The 23,151-nt window shown below is 31.7% G+C and overlaps 4 protein-coding genes and 1 pseudogene across 5 annotated transcripts; 4 read left to right on the top strand and 1 right to left on the bottom strand.

The window, feature by feature from the left end:
• The first annotated feature begins 3,088 nt into the window (after positions 1-3,088).
• On the top strand, positions 3,089-3,694 carry LOC146888536 (uncharacterized; annotated as a pseudogene).
• A 301-nt stretch (positions 3,695-3,995) lies between these two features.
• LOC114169221 (putative UDP-3-O-acylglucosamine N-acyltransferase 2, mitochondrial) lies at positions 3,996-6,725 on the bottom strand. Its single transcript, XM_028054275.2, has 10 exons — positions 6,535-6,725; positions 6,238-6,444; positions 5,637-5,713; positions 5,327-5,376; positions 5,107-5,171; positions 4,946-4,997; positions 4,801-4,871; positions 4,597-4,663; positions 4,352-4,423; positions 3,996-4,257 (listed from the first exon to the last, which is right to left on the bottom strand). Exons 1-10 carry the CDS (start codon positions 6,720-6,722, stop codon positions 4,192-4,194), a joined length of 915 nt encoding a protein of 304 aa, XP_027910076.1. The 5' UTR covers positions 6,723-6,725; the 3' UTR covers positions 3,996-4,191.
• A 3,272-nt stretch (positions 6,726-9,997) lies between these two features.
• LOC114173023 (cysteine-rich receptor-like protein kinase 10) lies at positions 9,998-12,707 on the top strand. Its single transcript, XM_028057216.2, has 7 exons — positions 9,998-10,958; positions 11,057-11,167; positions 11,243-11,355; positions 11,454-11,664; positions 11,788-12,025; positions 12,116-12,266; positions 12,358-12,707. Exons 1-7 carry the CDS (start codon positions 10,190-10,192, stop codon positions 12,652-12,654), a joined length of 1,890 nt encoding a protein of 629 aa, XP_027913017.1. The 5' UTR covers positions 9,998-10,189; the 3' UTR covers positions 12,655-12,707.
• Positions 12,708-13,767: 1,060 nt separating this feature from the next.
• Positions 13,768-17,130, top strand: LOC114173511 (cysteine-rich receptor-like protein kinase 15). 2 transcript variants are annotated; one of them, XM_028057968.2, is made up of 7 exons: positions 13,768-14,692; positions 15,038-15,154; positions 15,262-15,452; positions 15,550-15,760; positions 15,849-16,080; positions 16,353-16,503; positions 16,593-17,130. In XM_028057968.2, exons 1-7 carry the CDS (start codon positions 13,900-13,902, stop codon positions 16,890-16,892), a joined length of 1,995 nt encoding a protein of 664 aa, XP_027913769.1. In that variant the 5' UTR covers positions 13,768-13,899; the 3' UTR covers positions 16,893-17,130. The 2 variants fall into 2 exon arrangements, with proteins under 2 accessions (XP_027913769.1, XP_027913768.1); XM_028057967.2 differs by having other exon boundaries at positions 13,771-14,692; positions 15,843-16,080.
• Positions 17,131-17,191: 61 nt separating this feature from the next.
• On the top strand, positions 17,192-20,196 carry LOC146888537 (cysteine-rich receptor-like protein kinase 10). Its single transcript, XM_028057966.2, has 7 exons — positions 17,192-18,159; positions 18,304-18,441; positions 18,528-18,649; positions 18,743-18,953; positions 19,127-19,364; positions 19,566-19,716; positions 19,801-20,196. Exons 1-7 carry the CDS (start codon positions 17,334-17,336, stop codon positions 20,128-20,130), a joined length of 2,016 nt encoding a protein of 671 aa, XP_027913767.2. The 5' UTR covers positions 17,192-17,333; the 3' UTR covers positions 20,131-20,196.
• The last annotated feature ends 2,955 nt before the right edge of the window (positions 20,197-23,151 follow it).

Below are 23,151 nucleotides of genomic sequence, written 5' to 3' on the forward strand. Positions count from 1 at the left end.
TATATAATTGACTATCACTTTCTTTTATTTATAAACATTTAAACTAAATTTTAATATTTTTTTAGAAAAATATAATATTATATTGAAATATGAATTTATAATATAAGAATAAACTTTTCGAGAATGATATGGATGAGGTTAATTGTGTCCCTCAGATAATTAAATACCGTGAAAAATATTTGGAAATATAAATTTTACAAGTATTATACTCAGTGCAATGTGTTTTATTTTATATATTTAAACATGTAACAAAAAGTATTATACATTTAAATCATAATTAACAATGTTTTGAATTAAATTATTTAATTATATTTTATATTTACTAGCATAAACACATGCGCTATCGCGTCTGTGTACGTATTTTTTGAATTATATTAATAATTAATGATATTGTAATGTTATTAAGTTAATAAACAAAATAAAAGTATATTTATAAAAATTAAAGTGAAATGTAAAGTGAAATGTAGGGAGGAAATATGAGAAAAATAACTGTTGATGAATATATGAGAAAAAAGAAGAAGGAGATAAGTAAGTAGTTTTATAAAGACTTGTAGAAGTAACCGTTAATTTTTAAAAATTTAATAAATAATTAAATTGTAAAGGGTAAGGTTGGAATTATGAAATGTAGACACAAATGAGGGAATCCCTTTATATATAGTTATAGATGATTATTGATGATATGAAACAAGTTTTTTCCTTGATAATTTTTAAATATTAAGTTTAATTAAAAATAAAAATAAAAATAGATAAAAACAATCTTTAAAGATATTTTAATCTAAACACAAGTTCATTTTAATTTATATATAAAAAAATTATTTTATAATACACAAAAACATATGTAGTATAGCATTTTATATCAATAAAATTATTCAATAATTAATTGACAAAACAAGCTACAGTACTATAGATCTAAATAGATACCTATTATATAAATCTGATACATATTTATTAAAGATGTCAGTTTATGATGATGCTATTGCATAAATAAATATACTAAAATGTATATACATATAAATTTATAATAACTTGTTAAGTTTACTAGGCAGTAAATTAAAAACAATTGTTAAGGTGTTTGTATATTGTAAGTTGTGTTTTTTCATACTTGTATAGTGTGAAAAAAAAATTATTGTGTTATTTCGGAATGTCACATTAATGTATTTCATTTTTACTTTATATTCAATTATTATGTTATTTATATTATCTGTATTATTATCATAGGAATTTTATATTTTTGTTTACATATTTTTTTAATTTTATTTTTAATAAATAATTATTTTTTTAAATTTTTACTATTTTTCATTGTTTTTTATATTAGTTATTTTTTCAAAATAAAAAAATTATTTATAATTAAAATTAAATAAAAAAATTTATTTATAATAAAATTTATTTATATTTAATTTTATAATTATAATTTTATAAAATTTATTTATATTTAATTTTATAATTATAATTTTATTATTCTTTATTATCATGTATATTATCATTAGCTATAATAATAATTTTAATAAAAATATAGTTCCGCGAATATTTCCTTTATGTCGTTTTGATTAATAACTTCTGGAATGAAAATCAAGTGAGATTCGACCTGTCCATACTTGAAATTTAAAATTATTTAAATAGTTTATTAAAAATATTCTTTTACACTACAAGAAAATAACTTTTTTCTAATTACTATAAAATAAGATTAAAAAAATACAAATTGAATGTTCTTTGTATTTAAGAAAATAATAAAATAAATAAAATGTATTAAGTTTAATAATAAATAATTGTTATAAATTAAAAACCGAAACCAATATACATAAAATATTAACAACAGTTGTGTAAGATTAAGTTTATAATTTTTTTTTATTTTTAAATAATAATAATAATAAATAAATAAATAAATAAATAAACTCTAATTCACAAATCCATAGGTTTCGGATCAATAAAAATTTAGGTTATAAAAAATAGGTTAAACTAACTTGAAATTTTATTAATTAAGTGGAATCTATCTCCACAATTCTATCATAAGTATCATTAATTTATTTTAGTACAAACATATACCTCAAAACTATTTATTTATAATATAAACACATGTTCTAAACAATTTAATTTACTCACTTTTTAAATCTTATACTTAACAAGTAAATAAGGTAAATATATGAAGAAATACAAGTAATTAATCTTGTGTCTTATTACCAATTTATTATAAATAATAAATATAATAATTAATATAGAAATGACAAATAAACTGGATTTTGTGATCATTATATGATATTGTCTTAAACTTTGATAAAAATTTTCAATATTAACTATCTAGGAGTGTAAGTAAAAACAATAAGTACATATCAACCACATCCTCAGACATATTTTAATATTTAATATAATTTAGATTTAATTATATTTATTATGTTTTAAATTTTTGATAAATTTAGAAATTTTTAATTGAGAAAAAAATTTAAAAAAAAAACAACTTTCTTATGCACAATATTAGTATAAATTATTTATCATACAAAATAATGATTAACACTGTCCAACATTTTAAGAGCACCACACAAATACTTTTCCTGTAAAAATAGGAATTGTTTAGCAGCGTGAACCTAAGTGAGAAAAAAAAAATCCTATTAATATATGAAAAATGTGCTAATTATCAATATAATATATATCTAATTATCATCATCCTTATTACATGTTAATCAAGTTATTTTTCATAATTGATCATCAATACTACTTTTGCAATTTTTTCTTTTTATTTCATATTCTTACCTATATTTTTCTCAGGTTTACTATTACACATGGACCTGATATTGTGCAGAGTAATATATCATGCTTCTTGTAAGGTACACTGCCGATAACAATAATCGGAAGTAATCAAAAGATAAAATCAACACAAAACGAGTGTGTTTGGGTTGAAAAATTAATTTTAGAAGAATCGATTATTTGAATAATATTGTTCAAAATCAATTCTAAAATCAAACATAACATTATTTTATGTTGAAAAAATAATTACACGTCAAACGAGGTGAAACCAAACACACTAAACACATTAGACAAAGCTAATAATCTTCTGGTTTGATTTGGACACATTCATCAGACGAAGGGTGTTCAGAACAATTTCTCTGGGACCTATTAGTCATGTTTAAGAAATGCATATATTCTTCCCTCATTCATACTTCAACAGCACATGCCAACCCTTTCACATCCTTTAACTACAATAACCTGCTGCACCATTCACCAATCTAATGAAAATTAACAATCAGACATTTTTCTGAAGGATGTGTGAAGACAAGAGTTTCTACAAATGGATTTTAAAAGTGATGGGCCTGTTAGGCCTTATTGTTCTGTTCTTATGGCTGGCCATAAGACCCAAGAGTCCCTCCTACTCCATTCTGTTCATCTCCGTAGAGCAGCCCTCCAATTCAAATGAAAATGGTACCATCTTCTACAATCTTGAAATAGAAAACTCCAACAAAGACTCAAGCATTTACTATGATGACACAATATTAAGTTTCTTATATGGGGAGCAAGAGGATGAGGTGGGGCAGACAACTATTGATGCTTTCCATCAACAAACTAGCAACACCCGGGATGTATCTAACACTGTTAATGCAAAACCTCGACCATTCAAGCCTCTCTTGAATGCTATCTCAAACGCAACCGCAGAGTTAAAAGTGGCTTTGATGACAAAATATCGATACAGAACATGGGGAATTAAGAGCAAGTTCCACGGGTTACACCTCAAAGGTATTCTACCAATTGAATCCAATGGGAAGCTCTCACGGAAGAAGAAAAAGTACCCACTTCACCGCAATTCCAACAAACTAGGAAAGTCCAAAATTTGGCACTGATCCTACAAGATGCTTGCTTCCACCGCGGGTTTTAGCAGAAACAAGAACAACTTTAGTATCTGATGGGTTTGGGATTGATGTGGTTAAGTAGAAGTAAGGTTTTCTCTAGATCATAGTATCTGTAGTAGTATACTTGAGACAGAAAACAAAGTATTAGGTACTTGTACATGTTTAAATCTCTAGTAATATGTATTCATGTAATGGTGTGTTAATGAAACTACATATTGATTTCAGTATTTATTTTAAGTAACCTTGCAGTTCTCCAAATGAACAAAAATCTATCCGAAATCACAGCACCAAAAGTTCTTCGGGAGGAGAGTATTCAAACTCCACTGACTACCTATCAAAATATCATTTGCCGACTTCAAGGGCTCATCACCCGAGTCTGACATCTACTGGCAACTTGCCTGCGCCATTGGTTAATTGGAACCTGTAAAGCAGCAAAAGAGGTAATTTTTATATATACCGAACAGGAAATAAGCATACCATATTCTAAGCTTCAGAAATGAGTGTTAAATCATTACAGCTGGAAAGCCACCATAGTCCCCAGGTTCTTTGATGTCCTTGGTGACACAACTTGCAGCTGCAAGCCGAACCTGCAAATGCTGCGTGATCAGATATATCTAGCTAATTGATTGAGGATATAATTGGTCTCATAACATACACCTGATGTTCATGTATTCATTCACTAATAAATAATCATAAGCCATCCTCAATGCACCGAGGCTATGAGAGGTTAGCCTTGTAAGATCATGAAACAAATACATACCTTTGATATGATAGATACATGATCTCGCACTGCTACCCTTCCTCCCATAGTCACATAATCTCCTATGCTGAACACACCAGAGTACCAAATTTGTAACTCAGAATAAATTCAAAAGCCTCATGTAGAAATTTAATTCCAATACAAAATTAATTTAACCACAACAAAACCAAAGGGCAAAACAAAAAATGAATGAAGATAACATACGTTGCTGAACCTGCAATCCCAACTTGTCCACAAAGCAAACAATTCTTCCCAATTACTACATTATGGCCAATCTGCAGAACCAATCAGAACAAAAGAGAAATTCTTGTTCGTTCAATTCATAATTAAGAAAAACCTAAATGTTAACCTGAACTAAATTATCTATCTTTGAATTGTCTCCAACAACTGTGTCTCGCCAGCTGCATAAACAAAGAGTGGATAAAATTAGAAATAAAGCAAGTGGAGAAAAAAAAACAGAACACATTTGTCACATGATTAAGCAAAAAATAAAATCGTGAAATCACTAACCTGCCTCTGTCAATGCATGTATTTGAACCAATTTCCACATCGTTCCCTATTATTACATTCAATGTCTGACAGATTTGGCAACAAAAAGCCAAATTAATTATTGTGTCTAGGTCAAACTAAGCAAGGTGAATATTAGATATACAAGAATATAGTTTTAGAAAGCCCTTGTCAACATACAGAATTGAAAATCAATTTACAGTAAGATTGACTTACAACCAACCTGAGGCTTTTTTCTCATATTACCGTCATCATCCACATAAAATCCAAATCCTACATGTCAAATACATCAATATCATCACATATAAACTGATCTAACGAGAGACATGTCCCACATTAAATTAGCTTACTTAAAATATGCATGTATCAGCTATTCAAAAAATTCAGCATCATCCAGGGGAAAAAGGTAAAATATCTCTGAACTAAATATATTATAGCTTATAATTGTTTCATGCAATGCGGTGAGGTTCATACTAGGACTGTTATTCTTTCTCAAAGTGTACAGACAAGGAGGTTAAGAAATCCAGCTTTACCATCTTGACCAATGCAGACGCCATTATGGACTACACACGAATCACCTATACAGCAATTACTAAGTGCGACATTATACCTGGAAAAGTATACAAGTATCAAACCACATCAGTATTACAAATACAAATTGTTTTGCATCAGATATGACCAACATAAGTGTGATTTAAAAATCCATATACAAGTGGTTAAACGTAAGCACGGACATGAACCTCTATAAAGGAAGAGAGCATTTTTCTAATTTTAATTATAAATATATAACCTTTACCAATCATTTCAAATCATGATGTTCCAAGTCAGAACATAATGAAAGCAGTTTATACTTTATAGATCAAACCAACAGTAGCATCATATTAGTACTTTTAACAGTCAACTTCTACCTTCTATAACAACATATTGACATATGCTTCGAGTGTAGAGTGCAAATCTACCAAGTAATAGCTAAACAAGCATCCAAGTCTATTACAAATTAAAGGCTAGAAGCAATATTTAAGAGAAGCAACCAAGCAAATATAGAGGTTAAAGCGAAAATGACTCGATTATCAAACAATGATACTGATGAGACAAAGTTGCATAGGTTTGTGACACAGAAAAAGGAACCTGTACCCTATCTTTGTTGAATGAGCAATGGTAACAGAAGGCCCAACAATAGTTCCAGAACCTATACGAACATTTGGACCAACAACAGATTCTGAATGAACTACAGCGCCAACCTCTACAAGTGCTGTGGAGTCAATGCAAGCTGACTCATGGAAAATGCCACCACCATTATGCCATTTAAGAAATTTATCATCAAAAGAAGCATCCTCTAATCTTGAAACACAAGACAACTGTAAAATATAATCAATTATTGAAAAGAAGAAACAGAAAATACATTAAGGAATATATGTGATGATGATTCACCTGGAGGAGCAGAAAAACCGGAGGAATGTCGAGGAGGAGCGAAAATACGTTGGAAGTTTAGATTTGGATTGAGATGGAGAAAAAGGGGTTGAAGAGGAACAAGCAAAGGCAAGTAACCTCCTTCCAGCCATAGTCATCGCACGAATCACTTGGCTTCGTACTGGACAGCGACCAGAACAAGGATTCATTACAGGTGGATCGGAGCTCCGATCCAATATGGAGGTTAAAAAATGAGGGTGATCCAACTTGGGGACTCAGTGGGCCACCATCATTATTACGGGGGTTTTTCTTCCTGCACCCCCGATGTTTCTTCCTGCACCTCCAAGTTTGATTGTGAAGATCATTATATCCTTCAAAAAATAAAAATAAATTATAAAATAAATATATCTGTACCCCGCACCTCAAGAATGAAATTCGGTACTCCGATTTCTGAAAGTTGATAATACCGGTTTCTGAAAGTCGATAACACTGGATTCTGAAAATCGGTAAATTTATGATTTATGTATCTTAAATTTATGATTCTCCTATGATATTTCTTCTCAATTAAGTTTTACCCAAATTAGTATGAACCCTAGTTATGATTTTAGGAATTCTTTTTTCAAACTGGCATGAACCTTAATTATATTTTTACTCAAATTAGTACAACCTTAAATTGTGAAATTTAAAGGTTGTTGTATTTTCTGCCGAAATGGAAAATTTGATGGATATATCTTGGGTTGCATTACAAATTCTGCTAGACATAATGAATTAGTTAGATAACCTTGATTTGGAATAGAAATTAGAATACCTTTATTGCGTGAATTCAATGATTATGATTAGAAATATTAGAAATTGAAAAGTGCATATGTGAATTACTCTACGAAAATGGTTTAAGTAAAGAAAATGAAGAATTTTTTATTTAACTAAAAAATTGATTTATATATAAAAAAATTAAATTTGACACTCCTAAAATTTTTATTCATGTTTCGTCACTGTTCGTATCTTAAAAATCGATAAAACCGGACTCTGAAAGCCAATAACTTCGATTTCTGAAAACCGGTAACTACAAACCAAAAGGGTAGTAGCAGAATTATAAAAACGTTGGGGTCTAGGAAGAAAAATTGGGGGTGCATGAAGAAAAACTCTTATCACGGCCATTTGGACAGCCTAGTCATTTCATCACCCAACAGGTTTCTTTCGTATTGAAATAATGGTGGAGGAGAAAATGTCTTTAACCGTGCAATAATCATATTTAATATTTAATAGTAAAAATAAATTTTATATATTATATTTTGAATTAAAACAATAATAATTAAAATAATAAATAAAATATTATCAATATATATATATATATATATTAATAAAAAATATTATTTTTTTTTTTATAATGGTTAAATATAACATAATGTATTAAGTTTGAAATATATTAAACAAATAAATGATAAAGTGTAAAAAAAGTTATTAATTATATAATAAAATTTAGACAAATTTATACAATATCATAAAGACGCATTTATTTGTTAATTCTAATAAAATTACAAAATTTGATTTAATGTATAAAATAAACTAAATAAAGTGTTTAATAAATCTTATTAATCTATTTCAAACAAAATACAACAACAACTACTTAATAAATAACTCTAAATAAAAATTAAAAATTAATAAATATTTCATTATCCAGCAATTGAAAAGTTGGGAAAGTTCTAAAATTTAAAATAGATTTAAACTAACATACACAAATACGATATGTGTATTGGATATGATATGTATTCATACCCAACACACCAATACATTTTTTTTAAAATAATAAAATATGATGTGTGATATATGTATATTGAAAATTATATAATAATTTAAAAAATATGATAAATATATTATAGTTATCGCATGTAATCAAATTAAAATCATATGTATTAAAATTGTTTAACATAAAAAATTATAAATGGTTGTCGTTATAAATTATGATTTATTTATAAATCAGATGTTTCATTGATAAATATTGGTAAAATATATTAAAGTATTATATAACGATACGTGTCAAACACAAATATGTAACCTAAATTAAAATATCGGTACTTCATTTAATTATTTTACTTGTGTTTAGTAAATGTTACATGCAATGAATACTAAAAGTTATTAGTTTTAGAATGAGTTGAATTTTGTATATGTATTATAATATTAATTCAAAATCTTTCTTGACTTTAGTGGTCGCTAACCTTTGTTAAAGAAATTGATCGACCCACGGTTTTGAAATCTTGTTTTTCCTCACTAATGTTTGAATCTAAAACTCGAGAAGTATACGTCTAATTCCGTTCATACCAAAAACATGTTGGTTGATGAGTTAAGATTAAGTTATAAAATAAAAAAACAAAAAATATTTTACGATGAGTTGTTTTTAAAAAATATATATTATTTTAGCATACGTTAGAATTGGAAAGAAGAGATTACTCGGTAAGCTTTGTACAAACTGCGAGAAATTATCTTTAGTAACTTGTTCTTTTGATTTTTTATTATAAAATTAAATTATTTATTTTTTAAAATTAAAAAAAAGGTATGACTAGCGTTGTCCTCTACAAATAAAACAGGTTAAATATGTTTTTATCCTTTAAGTTTAAGTGAATTTCGAAATTAGTTTCTTTTCTAAATTTTATACCAATTTAGTCCTTTATATTTAGACATGCGTGTATTTAATATTTCTTACCAAATTTTGTTAAATTTATTTGACATTTTAAACGAATCTTATGATAATATTTGAGTAGAGCGAAAATGTGTCAAACAGCATAAACAATTCAAAATATTATCATGAAATGCACTTGAAACGTCAGATAAACGTAACAAAAGTTGGTTAAAATGACTAAATTCCTAAATTCACGTAATTTTAAAGATAAATGACTAAATTGGTCGAAAATTTTGAAAAAAGACTAATTTTAAATTTCATTGAAACTTGAGATCTGAAAAACTTGAAGATAAAAACATATTTAACCCAATAAAGTAAAATAAAAAGTTACAACTAACAATGTTAAAATTATAATAATGCAAACTATATACAGAAAGCGATGTTTTTCTCTTAATTTATCTATATAATATACTGGTAGGGAAGAAAAGTATGAACACTGTAGAAGCTGGTACTGTTCTATCAAGTGCATTCGGCAACGCCACTACTCTGTTCTTCTGATCTATGTTCTCAAATTTGTTTTCCTCATCTCACTGTCAGTGACATGTTTTTCTGATCTATCATTTGTGAAATCAAATGTTATTTAATTTCGTATAAGCGCGTCATTATCTGACAAATTGGTTGAACCTTATATTGAGGGTCAATAAAAAAAAGTTCTTCAGTTTTCATTTCGTCAACTCTGAAATTTGGATATTACTCAACGTTTCAAACTCAGAATATCTTAATTTCCATGCTGACGTAGAACAATATTCAAACATAAATGCTGCAAGATACAAGCAGAAGTGTTTTCCTGTAATTGTAAATTATATTTTGGTTGAAGTCCAACCTTATGCAATTGCCGATAGTTATTATTTGGTTTTGATCAATTTGAATGAATTACCTTCTGGGGAGCTTCTGAGAAATTGTAACCCCTTTTACTGCATAGGTAATACTGGAAGAACAAGTATTGAAATAGTACTGCCAACTTCTAAAATCGGAAGGGAAAAATTCATTCATTCTCTAATGCATTCCAAACTCATTCAATTGCTGCTTCTCTGCACTTTTTCTTTGTTTTCTGATGTTGTATTTGGCGATCCTCCGTATACAATTTGTTCTTCAAGCGGCAGCTATGTAAATGGCAGTTCCTTTGAAAACAATTTAAACAACCTTCTTTCATCTCTATCCTCCAATGCTTCAGACTCTAAATTCTATAATACTTCTTATGGGATTGCCCCTGACACAGTTTATGGCCTCTACATGTGCCTCGACTATATTTCAAATGATTCTTGCCAGAAATGCATCGCCACAGTAACAGAGGAAATTGTCAAACTGTGTCCTCAAGCAGAAGAAGCAATTGTGTGGGAAGAGTTGTGTCAGTTGCGTTATTCCAACAATAATTTCCTGGGTAGTTTGAATGTCACGGGGAACATTGGCTTAGACAATGTCCAGAATCTTACAGACTCAGAGAAGTTTGAGTCTGCTGTGAATGAGACACTGAGGAATCTTACTAAGGTAGCATCTTTTAAAGTTTCGGCTAACATGTATGCTACTGGAGATGTCCCCTTTGAAGATGAAACAATATTTGCCTTAGTGCAGTGCACCAGAGATTTAACTGCAAATGATTGTAATAGGTGCCTACAAAGTGCCATTGGAGATATACCAAGTTGTTGCTATGCCTCCATCGGGGGAAGAGTTCTGAGCCGTAGCTGTTATTTAAGGTATGAATTTTATGCCTTCTATAATGGTGCAACAGGACCAACAGATTCTTCAAATGGCAACAGAGAAAGCAAAAGTAAGCAATTCAAGTCACTCTATAGTTTTAACAGGTGGTCTTAAGCATATTATAAACTGCAACAATTAAAATCAGCATTGGATTGATTCATTATGCAGATAGGTCCAGCAAAATATGGATGATTGCTGGAATTACAGTTGTGGTAGGCTTGGCCATAGTATTTTTCATTTTCGGACTGTACCTTGTCAGGAATAAAAGACATCCGAATGGTAAGCTGTAATATAAAAGTATGTTAAGCTTGTGAATTCTTTCCTTTTACCAACTTATTTGATTATTTTCTTTAGGTAAAAATGAAATAGAAAATCATAACATCAATCTTGGATCTCTTCGAGTGGCTACCAATAATTTTTCTGATATGAATAAGCTTGGACAAGGTGGCTTTGGCCCTGTTTACAAGGTAAATAGAATTCAAGGTTATACAACATTCATTCCTTTCTGCTTGGATATTAAATTTATCATAGGAAAGTTCAGACAGATCTTATTACATTTTGTTAGGGGAAACTTAGTGATGGCCAAGAAGTAGCAATCAAGAGGTTGTCAACATGGTCCGAACAAGGCTCAGAGGAATTCATAAACGAGGTTCTTCTGATAATGAAGCTCCAGCACAAAAATCTTGTAAAGCTTCTTGGATTTTGTGTAGATGGAGAGGAGAAAATTCTTGTGTATGAATTTTTACCCAATGGTAGTCTCGATGTCGTACTCTTTAGTAAGTATATTTTTTCAAAGCAACAGAGTAAATTCAGCACATAGAAACATAGAAAACAGGTTGATTGTAGCATTCATTTTACTGCATATTTGTATTTTTATTGGATGATTGGAATATGGATAGATCAAAAGCAACGTGCACAACTGGATTGGAGCAAACGCTTGAATATCATAAATGGAATAGCAAGAGGGATACTTTATCTTCACGAGGATTCTCGACTGAAAGTGATTCATAGAGATCTAAAAGCAAGTAATGTATTGTTAGATTATGACATGAATGCAAAGATCTCAGACTTTGGAATGGCAAGGATATTTTCAGGAAACGAAGGGGAAGCTAACACTGCTACAATAGTTGGCACATAGTAAGAAACTTTTTGAAACTTTTTTCAGCATCAATGTTTCTTCTTCATGCATATTCACTTGCTTAACAGTAGTTGTATTCCAAATTGCAGTGGGTACATGGCTCCTGAGTATGCAATGGAGGGATTATATTCCATAAAATCTGATGTGTTTGGGTTTGGTGTACTATTGCTTGAGATCATTACAGGGAAACGTAACGCGGGTTTCTATCACTCTAAAAACAGTCCTAGCCTTCTGTCATATGTATGTGACTGTGTCAGATTCTGAACTTACTAAACGTGTTGTGATGTGATCATCATTCATTGATTTACTTGTTATGAACTTTGCATTGCAGGCATGGAGTCTATGGAATGAGGGAAAGGGGATAGAACTAAGTGATCCCTTGTTGTGCGATTCTTGCCCTGGAGATGAGTTTTTGAGATACATGCAGATTGGACTGCTGTGTGTTCAAGAGGATGCATATGATAGGCCAACCATGTCTTCTGTTGTGATGATGCTGAAGAATGAATCAGCTACGCTTGGCCATCCAGAAAAACCACCTTTCTCTGTAGGGAGATTCAATGCTAATGACCCAGATTCTCAAGAATGTTCACTCAATTTCTTAACCATGTCAGATATATTACCCCAGTAAAACCTCTTTCTTGTGTTTACTGTACTAATGGTTATGTATTTTTTTTAGGAGTTTTTTTTGCATGTAAAATACATATATGTGTTGGTTCCTATTTTTATACAAATACTGTGAACATAGTTATAATACATACATACATAGTTAAGTGTTGTTTTGAGGAAAAGATTAACTCCCGTTGTAGATGTTCAGGGATAGAAATACCAGACAAAACAAGAACAATTAGAGTGGAATTATGGTTTTATTTTATATTTGTGCTTATCAGCAAAATTTCAAACTATTACTTCTTTTTCAATTTACAAAACAGCATGACAAACATTGTTTGGAACTTAGTTTATTAGAGTATAGTCAATAATTAACAAATGACAGGTTGAAAGAGGAGTGAGTTAAACGCCATGTTGTCGTTTTCCAAACTTATGAATATCGTGTTAATTCATAGGAGAGTTGGTCAGAATATAGGGTTTTCAAACAAAAATTCCACAATGGATGGCCTGAAAAATAAGGTAGCTATAAATTCTGTAAATTTCTCAATCTCCGATTATTAAAAAAAAAAAAAGTTGACTTTCGCTATCCATTCAATTATTAAGGATTCAAAAGTAAAAACTGTTTCTTAAAAAGTATAATACTAAGAGTTACTAATTTTCAAGTAGAACAATTAATGTAACAATCGTTAACAACTAGCACACTGTCCCTGTGTTTTTCGTTTTACTTTAAATTTTAATTTACAGTTGGGTTAAATATATTTTTGTCCATTTAACTTTTAGTAAATTTTGAAATTAGTCTATTTCAAAACTTTGGACAAATTTAGTCTTTTATCTTTCGAAATATGTGAATTTAATCATTTTAATCAAATTTTATTAAGTTTATTTGACATTTCAAGCGCGTTTCATAATAGTAGATTCGTATCAGCATTAAAACAAATACCAATTTCAATTTTAATTTTAATATATTATCAAATGGACTTCCAGGTGAAGGTTTAAGAAATGTTCCTAAGGATGGATTATGCCGTCCCTTGAGTGTGACTGAAAATTATTGACCATTTTATTAAATAAGCATGGCATCATGAGGATGAAAAACTAACCATTAATACCGTTTACCAGTTTTGTGGTGGACCAAGCACCCAGTTGCTCCAGCCATTTTATGCTCCATGTATATAAGTCACAACTTTGGTGAGAGGTGAATCTACATCGATCTTAACCAAGTTGCTGTTAACATGTTTGTGTGTTGTCTTCTGTCCAAAAAAGGTGATCCATGACCATGGTCAAACATAGACCTTCTTCATCTGTGCTTTTGTTCTTGTTCATCGTATTTATATTTATGTCGTCTCTCAATCGCGTTTCTGGAGAAGACCCTATTGATATTTACTGTCCCACTGAATTCCCACTGTACAACCTCAATAGTTCATTCCACGACAACCTCAACCTTGTTCTGGGGTTGCTTTCCTCCGACAACGCTTCAAAGGCTGGTTTCTATAACACTTCTATAGGAGAAGAGCCAAACAAAGTGTACGGACAATCACTGTGCAGAGGGGACATCAGCAACTCCACTGTTTGCAAAGAATGCATTGAGAAAGCAAGCCAAGATATAATGAATAGTTGCAGGAGTGAAAATGCAATGATATGGTATAACCTTTGCCAAGTACGCTACTCCTTCCAGAGCTTTGATGTGGTGGCTTACACCGGAAAGTATCCGAAGCAGAATGATGAGGAGAAGAATGTCTCTGATCCTATTCGGTTCAGGGAATACTTGAGTTTTCTAATGAACAATCTCTCAACCGAGGCTGCTTCTGTGAAGAACATGTTTGCGGCTGGTGAAATTGACTATCCTGGGAAGAAGACAATTTATGGGTTGGTCCAATGTACGAGGGACATGTCCCTCGAAAACTGTGGCAGTTGTTTGAGTTCCGCCTTCACGGAAATCACTGCATGCTGCTCCTACAGAGAAGGTGGGATTATTCTTAGTCGTACTTGCAATATGAGGTTCCAAATGTCTCAGTTCTTCAATGCTTCTTCTGCATATCTGTTGGTTTACCCAACTTCCACAGGTATGGTTCTTGAATCTGACAAAAAGTACGTGTGCCCACTTCACAGAAAATTGTTCAATTCTAGTACTCACTTTCATTGCTTTATTATTTGAACGTTCTTTAGAGTTCTTAGAAAACATGATTTCTTGTAATTCCAACAGATTTGGATATGTGATCAATGACATGAGTTTATTCAAAAATAAACACAATTTATGAAAGTGAAAACTGATAAGTTTTTTCAAGATTAAAATTTAAGTTAATTATAATTTCTGGACGGCATGAATAGGAGATTAGATTGTTGCATCGGGTTGAATTCATCTGTGAAACGGGTATTGACAAAAGATTTTTTGTTTTTGAATTCACAAGGAGGGAAATGGAAGTCCTGGATGTTTGTGCTGATTATATGTGGGTCGATTTTTGTATTGGCACTTGTTGTTGGGTTGGGCATTGCATGCTTACGAGGAAAGAACAATAGAGACAGAGGTAACTTCTACAGTGCAATGTGTTAACTATCACAAAACCATTTAAGAATCAGCTTCAAGTTTCTTTGCTTCGTTTTTACTCTTGAATTGTGACTTCGAATGAAACAGATAAAGAAATGAGTGAACGAACGCTATTACAAGAGTTGACCACCCCTAAGCATGTGGCTGTCACAGAAGAAGGTGACTTGATTAGTTCGGATGAAATGTTGTTCATGACTTTAGCTTCCATCAGGGTTGCTACTGATGAGTTTTCTGATACAAATAAGCTGGGACAAGGAGGGTTTGGTGCAGTGTACAAGGTCACATATATTATATATAAACCACTAAAAACTATCTCTGTGGCATGCATGGTTGATAGTGCTCTCATTGTGTTTGATTTTGGAATCTACATTGCAGGGTGTTCTGCCAGATGGTAATGAAGTAGCAGTTAAAAGATTGTCGAGAAAATCTTGGCAAGGCATAGAGGAATTTAAAAATGAAGTTGTGTTGATTGCCAAACTTCAACACAAGAATTTGGTGAGGCTGTTAGGTTGTGCCTTGGAGGGAGAAGAAAAGTTACTCATATATGAATTCATGTCAAACAAAAGCCTTGATCAACTTATCTTTGGTATGTTCTTCTACATTTGTCGCTTATTGGTTTTGTGTTGCAGTAGAAAACATTTCACTGACTCATGTTCTTTTTTATGAAGATCCAGAAAAACGTTCAAAACTTGATTGGAAGACATACAATGGTATTATCAATGGCATAGCGAGAGGACTACTTTATCTCCACGAGGAGTCTCGCCTTAAAATCATTCACAGAGACTTAAAACCCAACAATGTGTTGTTAGACTACGATCTGTCGGCTAAAATATCAGATTTTGGTATGGCCAGGATATTTTCTGAGAATCAGAATGCAGCAAACACCAAAAGAGTCGTGGGAACATAGTAAGCCAATTTCATATATGACCCATCTATATCTTTTTGTGATTGTATTAATATTTTGCAAACTTAATTGAATCGCCACTATTTTAACTGCAAAATTTTAGTTCGGCATTTAAGATTGTAAAAAAATGGTACCAAATCTATGAAAAATTATTACAGAATCAAATTCCCAAAATCATGACATTAAAAATGGTACAAAATCTATATTTTATTGAAGATTGTTTTCCTTGAACTGAACTATGAACCCATACGCGATGTTGATGTTCAAACAATAGTGGATATATGGCTCCAGAGTATGCAATGGAAGGATTGTTCAGTGTGAAATCCGATGTCTTCAGCTTTGGCGTTATCTTGCTTGAAATCATCAGCGGAAAAAGAAACAGTGGTTTTTACCAAACCGAACTTGCCCCGACACTGCTGGCATATGTAAGTGAGACACTTTTGTCGTAACATATATTAGTGATTGGAACAAATAATGTTGTTGGTTCTGTTCTGTTTAACCGTAACTTTGGCAGGCATGGCGAGTGTGGAATGAAGGAAAAGCATTGGACTTTGTGGATCCAGTGTTGTTGGAATCATGCCCTGCATCTGAAGTTGTAAGATGCATGCACATTGGGCTTCTGTGCGTGCAGGAAAATCCGGAACACAGGCCCACCATGTCTACTGTGATGCTTCTCCAGGGAAGTGAATCGGTGGTTCTTCCCCAACCAAAACAACCTGCTTTTTCTTTGAGTAGGGTTCTTCGTCTCGATCCATCTACAAAAACCAATCCTTCAGAAAAGGAGATTATATTCTCTGATATTTTACCTCGATGATCCCTCACTTTTGTATTTATCCCCACAACACGGGGAATTTGATTGGGAAGACTTGGTCTACTTGTCATGCTTCATGTTCTGATGCTTAAGGTCAACAACAGTATTCTTGACTATGAACAAATGTTCCTTTCATGGCTGTCCTGTCCCCACCCATCTTCGCAGAGACTTTGGGTCATCGCTCTTGATCACATTAAATGACACAAATAAATATATTACTTGACTTGCTTCATTGACTTCACTTTACTCATTATTTAAATTTCACTTTTACATTATAATGCTTATTTTCACACGCTGTGTTATTTTTTTAGAACAAAACAAAGTGATAAAATATGTGCAGAAGAATAAATAGGACAAGAAAGAAGATGACGAAAAAAAGGAAAATAATGCTTTTAAAAGAAAAAGAAGGCTATATTATAGTTATAGGTGAGTGGTAAGAGAGATATGGTTACGCACGTATCCATGGCTTCGCTCAAGCTTGTGCTGCTGTTGTTCATTCTCAGCTTCGTCGACTTGAACACTTGCAAAGCACAGGACCAGAACGACGGCCCTGTCTATCTGTACCATAACTGTTCAGGCGGCAATACCACCGCCAACAGTGCCTACCGACTAAACGTCGGCACCCTCTTCAGTTCCCTGTCTTCAAACTCCACAGAATACTCAAACGACACCGTCGGAACATCCTCCTCCGACAGGGTGTACGGACTGTTCATGTGCAGGGGAGACGTTCCCACAGCGCTGTGTCGACAGTGCGTGTTGAACGCAACGCGACGTCTCAGCTCAGAGTGCTCTCTGGCCAAACAGGCGGTGATATGGTACGACGAGTGCACTGTTCGCTACTCCAACCGCTCTTTCTTCTCCACGGTGGACGTTCGGCCGCGTGTCGGACTCCTCAACAGTGCCAACATATCCAACCAAGAAAGCTTCATGAGACTACTTTTCTCAACCATTAACAGTACCGCGGATGAGGCTGCCAATTTTTCCATTGGTGTGAAGAAATACGCGACGAGGCAGGCCAACATTTCTGGGTTTCAGTCACTGTACTGTTTGGCTCAGTGCACACCCGATCTGTCCCCGCAAGACTGCAGAAGGTGTCTCAGTGGTGTGATCGGAGACCTTCCTTGGTGCTGTCAGGGAAAGCAGGGAGGAAGGGTTCTCTATCCTAGCTGCAACGTTAGGTACGAACTCTACCCTTTCTACCGCCAAGTCACACCCGCGCCTTCACCCTCACCGCTCCTACTTCCTCCTCCAGCTTCCGCTAATTCCCAAGGTATAATCGATTGATCTTGTTCTTCTCTGATCAAAATTGAATTGTTATGACAAAAACATAAGTAACTGTATTGAGTTTGTATTGAACTAAATGTAATTGCTTTCGTGGCATTTGTTTTGATGTTTTGGATTGGGATGGATGCAGGAGGCGGTGGTATCTCAACTGGGACCATTGTTGCGATTGTGGTTCCAATTACGGTCGCGGTGCTTCTATTTATAGTGGGAATTTGTTTCTTGAGTAGAAGAGCTAGAAAGAAGCAGAGTTCTGTAAAGGAAGGAAAAAGTAAGGATCCACCAAAAAGATACTCATTTTTTACCTTTTTGAATGAATGAATGATTTTATCTTACGATTTTGTTTTGGGTTTCTAGATGTAGATGACATCACCACTGTGGAATCCTTGCAATTCGGTTTTGGCACGATCGAAGCGGCCACAAACAATTTCTCTGCGGAAAACAAGCTAGGGGAGGGTGGATTTGGTGAGGTTTTCAAGGTAAGATACTGAAGTACTTTTTTTGTTTCTTTGAAAGAAGCAAATGAAATCCATTCTAGGATGTGTGATTCAGTTATGTTTGGAAAAATTCAGGGCACTCTTCCGAGTGGACAAGAAATAGCTGTCAAGAGACTCTCCAAAAGCTCTGGGCAAGGTGGAGAAGAATTTAAGAATGAAGTGGTGGTGGTTGCCAAGCTCCAACATAGAAATTTAGTGACGCTTCTCGGGTTTTGCTTGCAAGGAGAAGAGAAGATTCTTGTATATGAATATATTCCCAACAAAAGTCTCGACTACACTCTCTTCGGTAGGATCAGAAAATCCTTCTGAACTATGTTATACTTCACGTGCTTGGTTTTTTTTCTCTTATAGTTTTTGCCTTTTTGGCATCTTCTGTATGTGCTTACTAGGCCACCACAATAAACGAAACTGTGTATAAAAACTATTTCTGCGATTTGAATGTTTTTGTCCAATTTGTAGACCCTGAAAAGCAAAGGGAGTTGGATTGGAGGAGACGATACAAGATTATTGAAGGGACTGCTCGAGGCATTCAATATCTTCATGAAGATTCTAGGCTTAGAATTATACATCGAGATCTTAAAGCAAGTAACATATTGTTAGACAGGGATTTGAATCCAAAAATCTCAGATTTTGGCATGGCAAGAATATTTGGAGTTGATCAAACTCAAGGAAACACGGACAGAATTGTAGGGACCTAGTAAGTACAGATTTCTATCTTCCTTGTAGCATCTGTATTTGTGGAAGCACAGTTTTCTAATTCTAACATATCGATCAAAATCATTTCAAATGTCTCTGTAGTTTCAAACAAACATACAAAATTTAAACCTAATTTGCATCACTGGATCAGATTTCTGTCTTTTGTTTCCTGTGCTGATTTTTCGATCCATGTTTTATACAGTGGTTATATGGCTCCAGAATATGCAATGCATGGAGAGTTCTCTGTTAAGTCTGACGTGTACAGTTTTGGAGTCCTCCTCATGGAGATTATAAGCGGCAAAAAGAACAGCTCTTTCTATCAAACAGATGGTGCTGAGGATCTCTTGAGCTATGTAAGTAGAGCAGATATTTAGCTTCCTTGGTCTAATTCATCCAAATTTATATGTGGTGCTCACACCGGCAACTACATTTTGCAGGCGTGGCTACTTTGGAAAGATGGAACACCTTTGGAACTGATGGATCCCATATTAAGAGAATCCTACAATCAGAATGAAATCATCAAAAGCATTCATATTGGTCTTCTGTGTGTCCAAGAAGATCCAGAAGACAGACCTACAATGGCAACAATAGTTCTTATGCTAGATAGTAACACTGTTACTCTACCAACTCCTAAGCGGCCTGCATTTTTCATCCACAGTGGAACTGATACAAACATGCCAAAAGAGCAGCAATTTGGTCAGTCTATAACAAAATCATTACCGGTGTCTATCAATGATGCTTCCATTAGCGAAATGGATCCTAGATAAGCTTCATTACTTGGAGAATATGTGTAAAATGTATCATTATATCCATACACCTACTTATTTGTCGTAGTTTCGCATTACTGCATTTGGAAATCTTGAAAATTAAAAAATGTTTAAGTAAAATGGATTTCGACAGAGAGACTAAAATAGACTTTTCTTTTAAATTTCAAGGACTTAAATCTATTTTAACTTTAAAAGACCAACATCATTTTTAAACCTTAAAATAATAATATATTATGCAAGTTTAAAAATTCATAAAAATGAATTACTTAGAGTATAGTTAAGTGATAAGTTTTTCTGACATTTTTTAAAAGGGAAAACCTGATTGACTAAATATAATGATAATATATTTTAAAACTAAAAAAAAGTAGGAAAAATATGTACCTAATTAATTTGATTATAATAGGTATCTAATTTGCTTAAAGGATGAATAATTGGGTTGACTGATTACAATAGTAATATTTAATGGAAAATTAAAAAAGTGTAGTACCAAATTATTTTGAATATAACTAGGAATAAAATATTACTTTTAATTGAGTGGGTATCTAATCTTGTCTTGTCTGAGGTTTTTTAACTCCATGAAGTACAGAGCAACGATTACACAGATCCTAGACATGACTAAATTGAAAGATACAATTAAATTGAAAAATATAATAACACTTAAACATATAAATACCATATTATACTCATTCTAGATAGTCAAATAAACTAAAATATAATTTTATATAAAAAATTGTCTTAGAGTTTTCAACAGAAGTAACAATTCTAATATAAGCTATCTGGATATAATTACTCAAATTTTCTTAGAGTTTTCAACAGAAGTAACGATTCTAATATAAGATATCTAGATATAATTACTCTGCAACATCTTTTCTACCTCCTTAGAACCAGCAACGAAATCTTCGATTGCTCCCACTAATCAGGCGATTATAGAAAAAGAAAAAAAAAATACCACTGTAACAAATAAAAGAAAGATAAACTAATGACTTTTAAAGAATTAATTCAATTCATAAATTAATAACATAAATCATACAAATACAATTATATGAAACTAAGATTCAATTTATCTGAGAATTTTTTTTTGTGTTCACATTTCATAATACATGTTTTACCCTTAATTATTTTAAAAATTAATTATTTTATAAATAATTTACTTTTAATCATTTTTTTACAAATATCTTTTGTCTTAAATCATTATTTAAATATTCTTTTTATATATATTTTTTTTATTTTATATTTAACAACTATTTTAAAAATTACATATTTGTTATTCATCTTAACTTAAATTTTTTGAAAATTAAAAAATGCGAATACACAGACACGACAGTGTCTGTGTGTTCGCTAATAATAATAATATTAATAACAATTGATTAAAAATTAAAAAAAAAATAATTAATGATGTCAGCTAATGAAACTAAACATTTGTGTGTAGCGAGGACAACATGAAAAAGGAGTGACTCATGAGGAAGTTTGACTATCATCTTTGTTTCTGTTAAATCTGAAATTAGACTTAGTGTAGAAACATTGTCTTTCCCTCACCTGATAAAAAATTGGTATAATTAGTCGTATAGTACCCAGTTTGGGGCTAGGGTGTCAAATAGATATCCGATTTGAAAAAAGTGTCAATTGCATATCAACTTTTGAAAAAGTGCTTCAATTAGGTCCCTTTCATACATAGATGACTAACACCGTTAGTCAACGAGCCACGTGTCAGTGTGTGGTTTTTTTGATTTTTTTTTAAATTTTTTTAAATTTTTTTAAATTTTTTTAAATTTTTAATTTTTTTTTAAATTTTTTGGAAAAAAAAATGCCACGTGTCAAGTCCCTGTGTGTGACACATGACATTTTCAGTGCCACGTGGCATTGCAATGCCACGTGTCAGTGTCACTATCAGATGTCATTGTATTGACTTCGATTTAGTCCCCATATATGTCTTTTTGTTTCAATTTAGTACCTAAGTATGTGTATCTGATTCAATTTTGTCCCAATTTTTTTCTTTACACGCACAGGGACTTGATACGTGGCATTTTTTTTTTCAAAACATTTAAAAGAAAATTTAAAAATTTTAGAAAAATTTAAAAAAAATTAAAAAAACCACAGACTGACACGTGGCACGACGTTAGTCAACTCTGTCTGAAAGGTACCTAATTAAAACACTTTTACAAAAATTGGGATGCAATTGACATTTTTTTTAAACCGAGTACCTATTTGACACCATAACCCCAAACTGGATACTATACGACTAATTATACCTAAAAAAATATTATTAAGTTGCTATATTCATCTAAAAATTTAGATTTGGTTTTCCGGACCGACCAATCTTCATATAGAAAAAGTAATTCATCTTTGTTCTTGTTTTTATACTCAATTGTAATAGAACAACTTCTTTTTTTATTATTATTAGCGTTAACAAATACATTACCACGTACATGCTTTAAATATATATATATATATATATATATATATATATATATATATATATATAATATTATATTAATAGATGATTATAGCAATATTAACAATTTAATGTGCAAATTAAAATTATATTTATTAAAAAAAAAATAATTTAAATAGTTAGATGGAGTAATTTGATCTATAAATATAATAAAAAATTATTTTAACATGTATATATACGTTGTAGTTAAGCTTAATTACTAATTTGGTCTCAACTTAGAGAAGACAAAATTGAATAATTTTCAAAAATTGGGAAACTAAATTTAATCAAAATTATAAATAGATTGACTAAATTGAAAACAATCAAAGTTAGTTTGACATGTGACACATGACATGACACATGGCACTTTTTTTTTAATTAAAAAATTAAAATTAATTTTTTTATTAAGTTGACACGTGTCACAACCATAAGATGACACCTGGGAGTTAAATTAAAAAAAATAAAAAAATTACAAAAATTACAAAATTTCACAAAATAACACGTGGCATGTCCAGAGACGGTATTAACTTAACACAGAGACCAAATTGAACATTTTGAAAGAATCAGATAACCAAATTAAATCAAAAAAT

Source organism: Vigna unguiculata, chromosome 2, assembly GCF_037176805.1.
Source record: "Vigna unguiculata cultivar grain cowpea cultivar isolate G323 ecotype 2 chromosome 2, ASM3717680v1, whole genome shotgun sequence".
Lineage (NCBI taxonomy): Eukaryota > Viridiplantae > Streptophyta > Magnoliopsida > Fabales > Fabaceae > Vigna > Vigna unguiculata.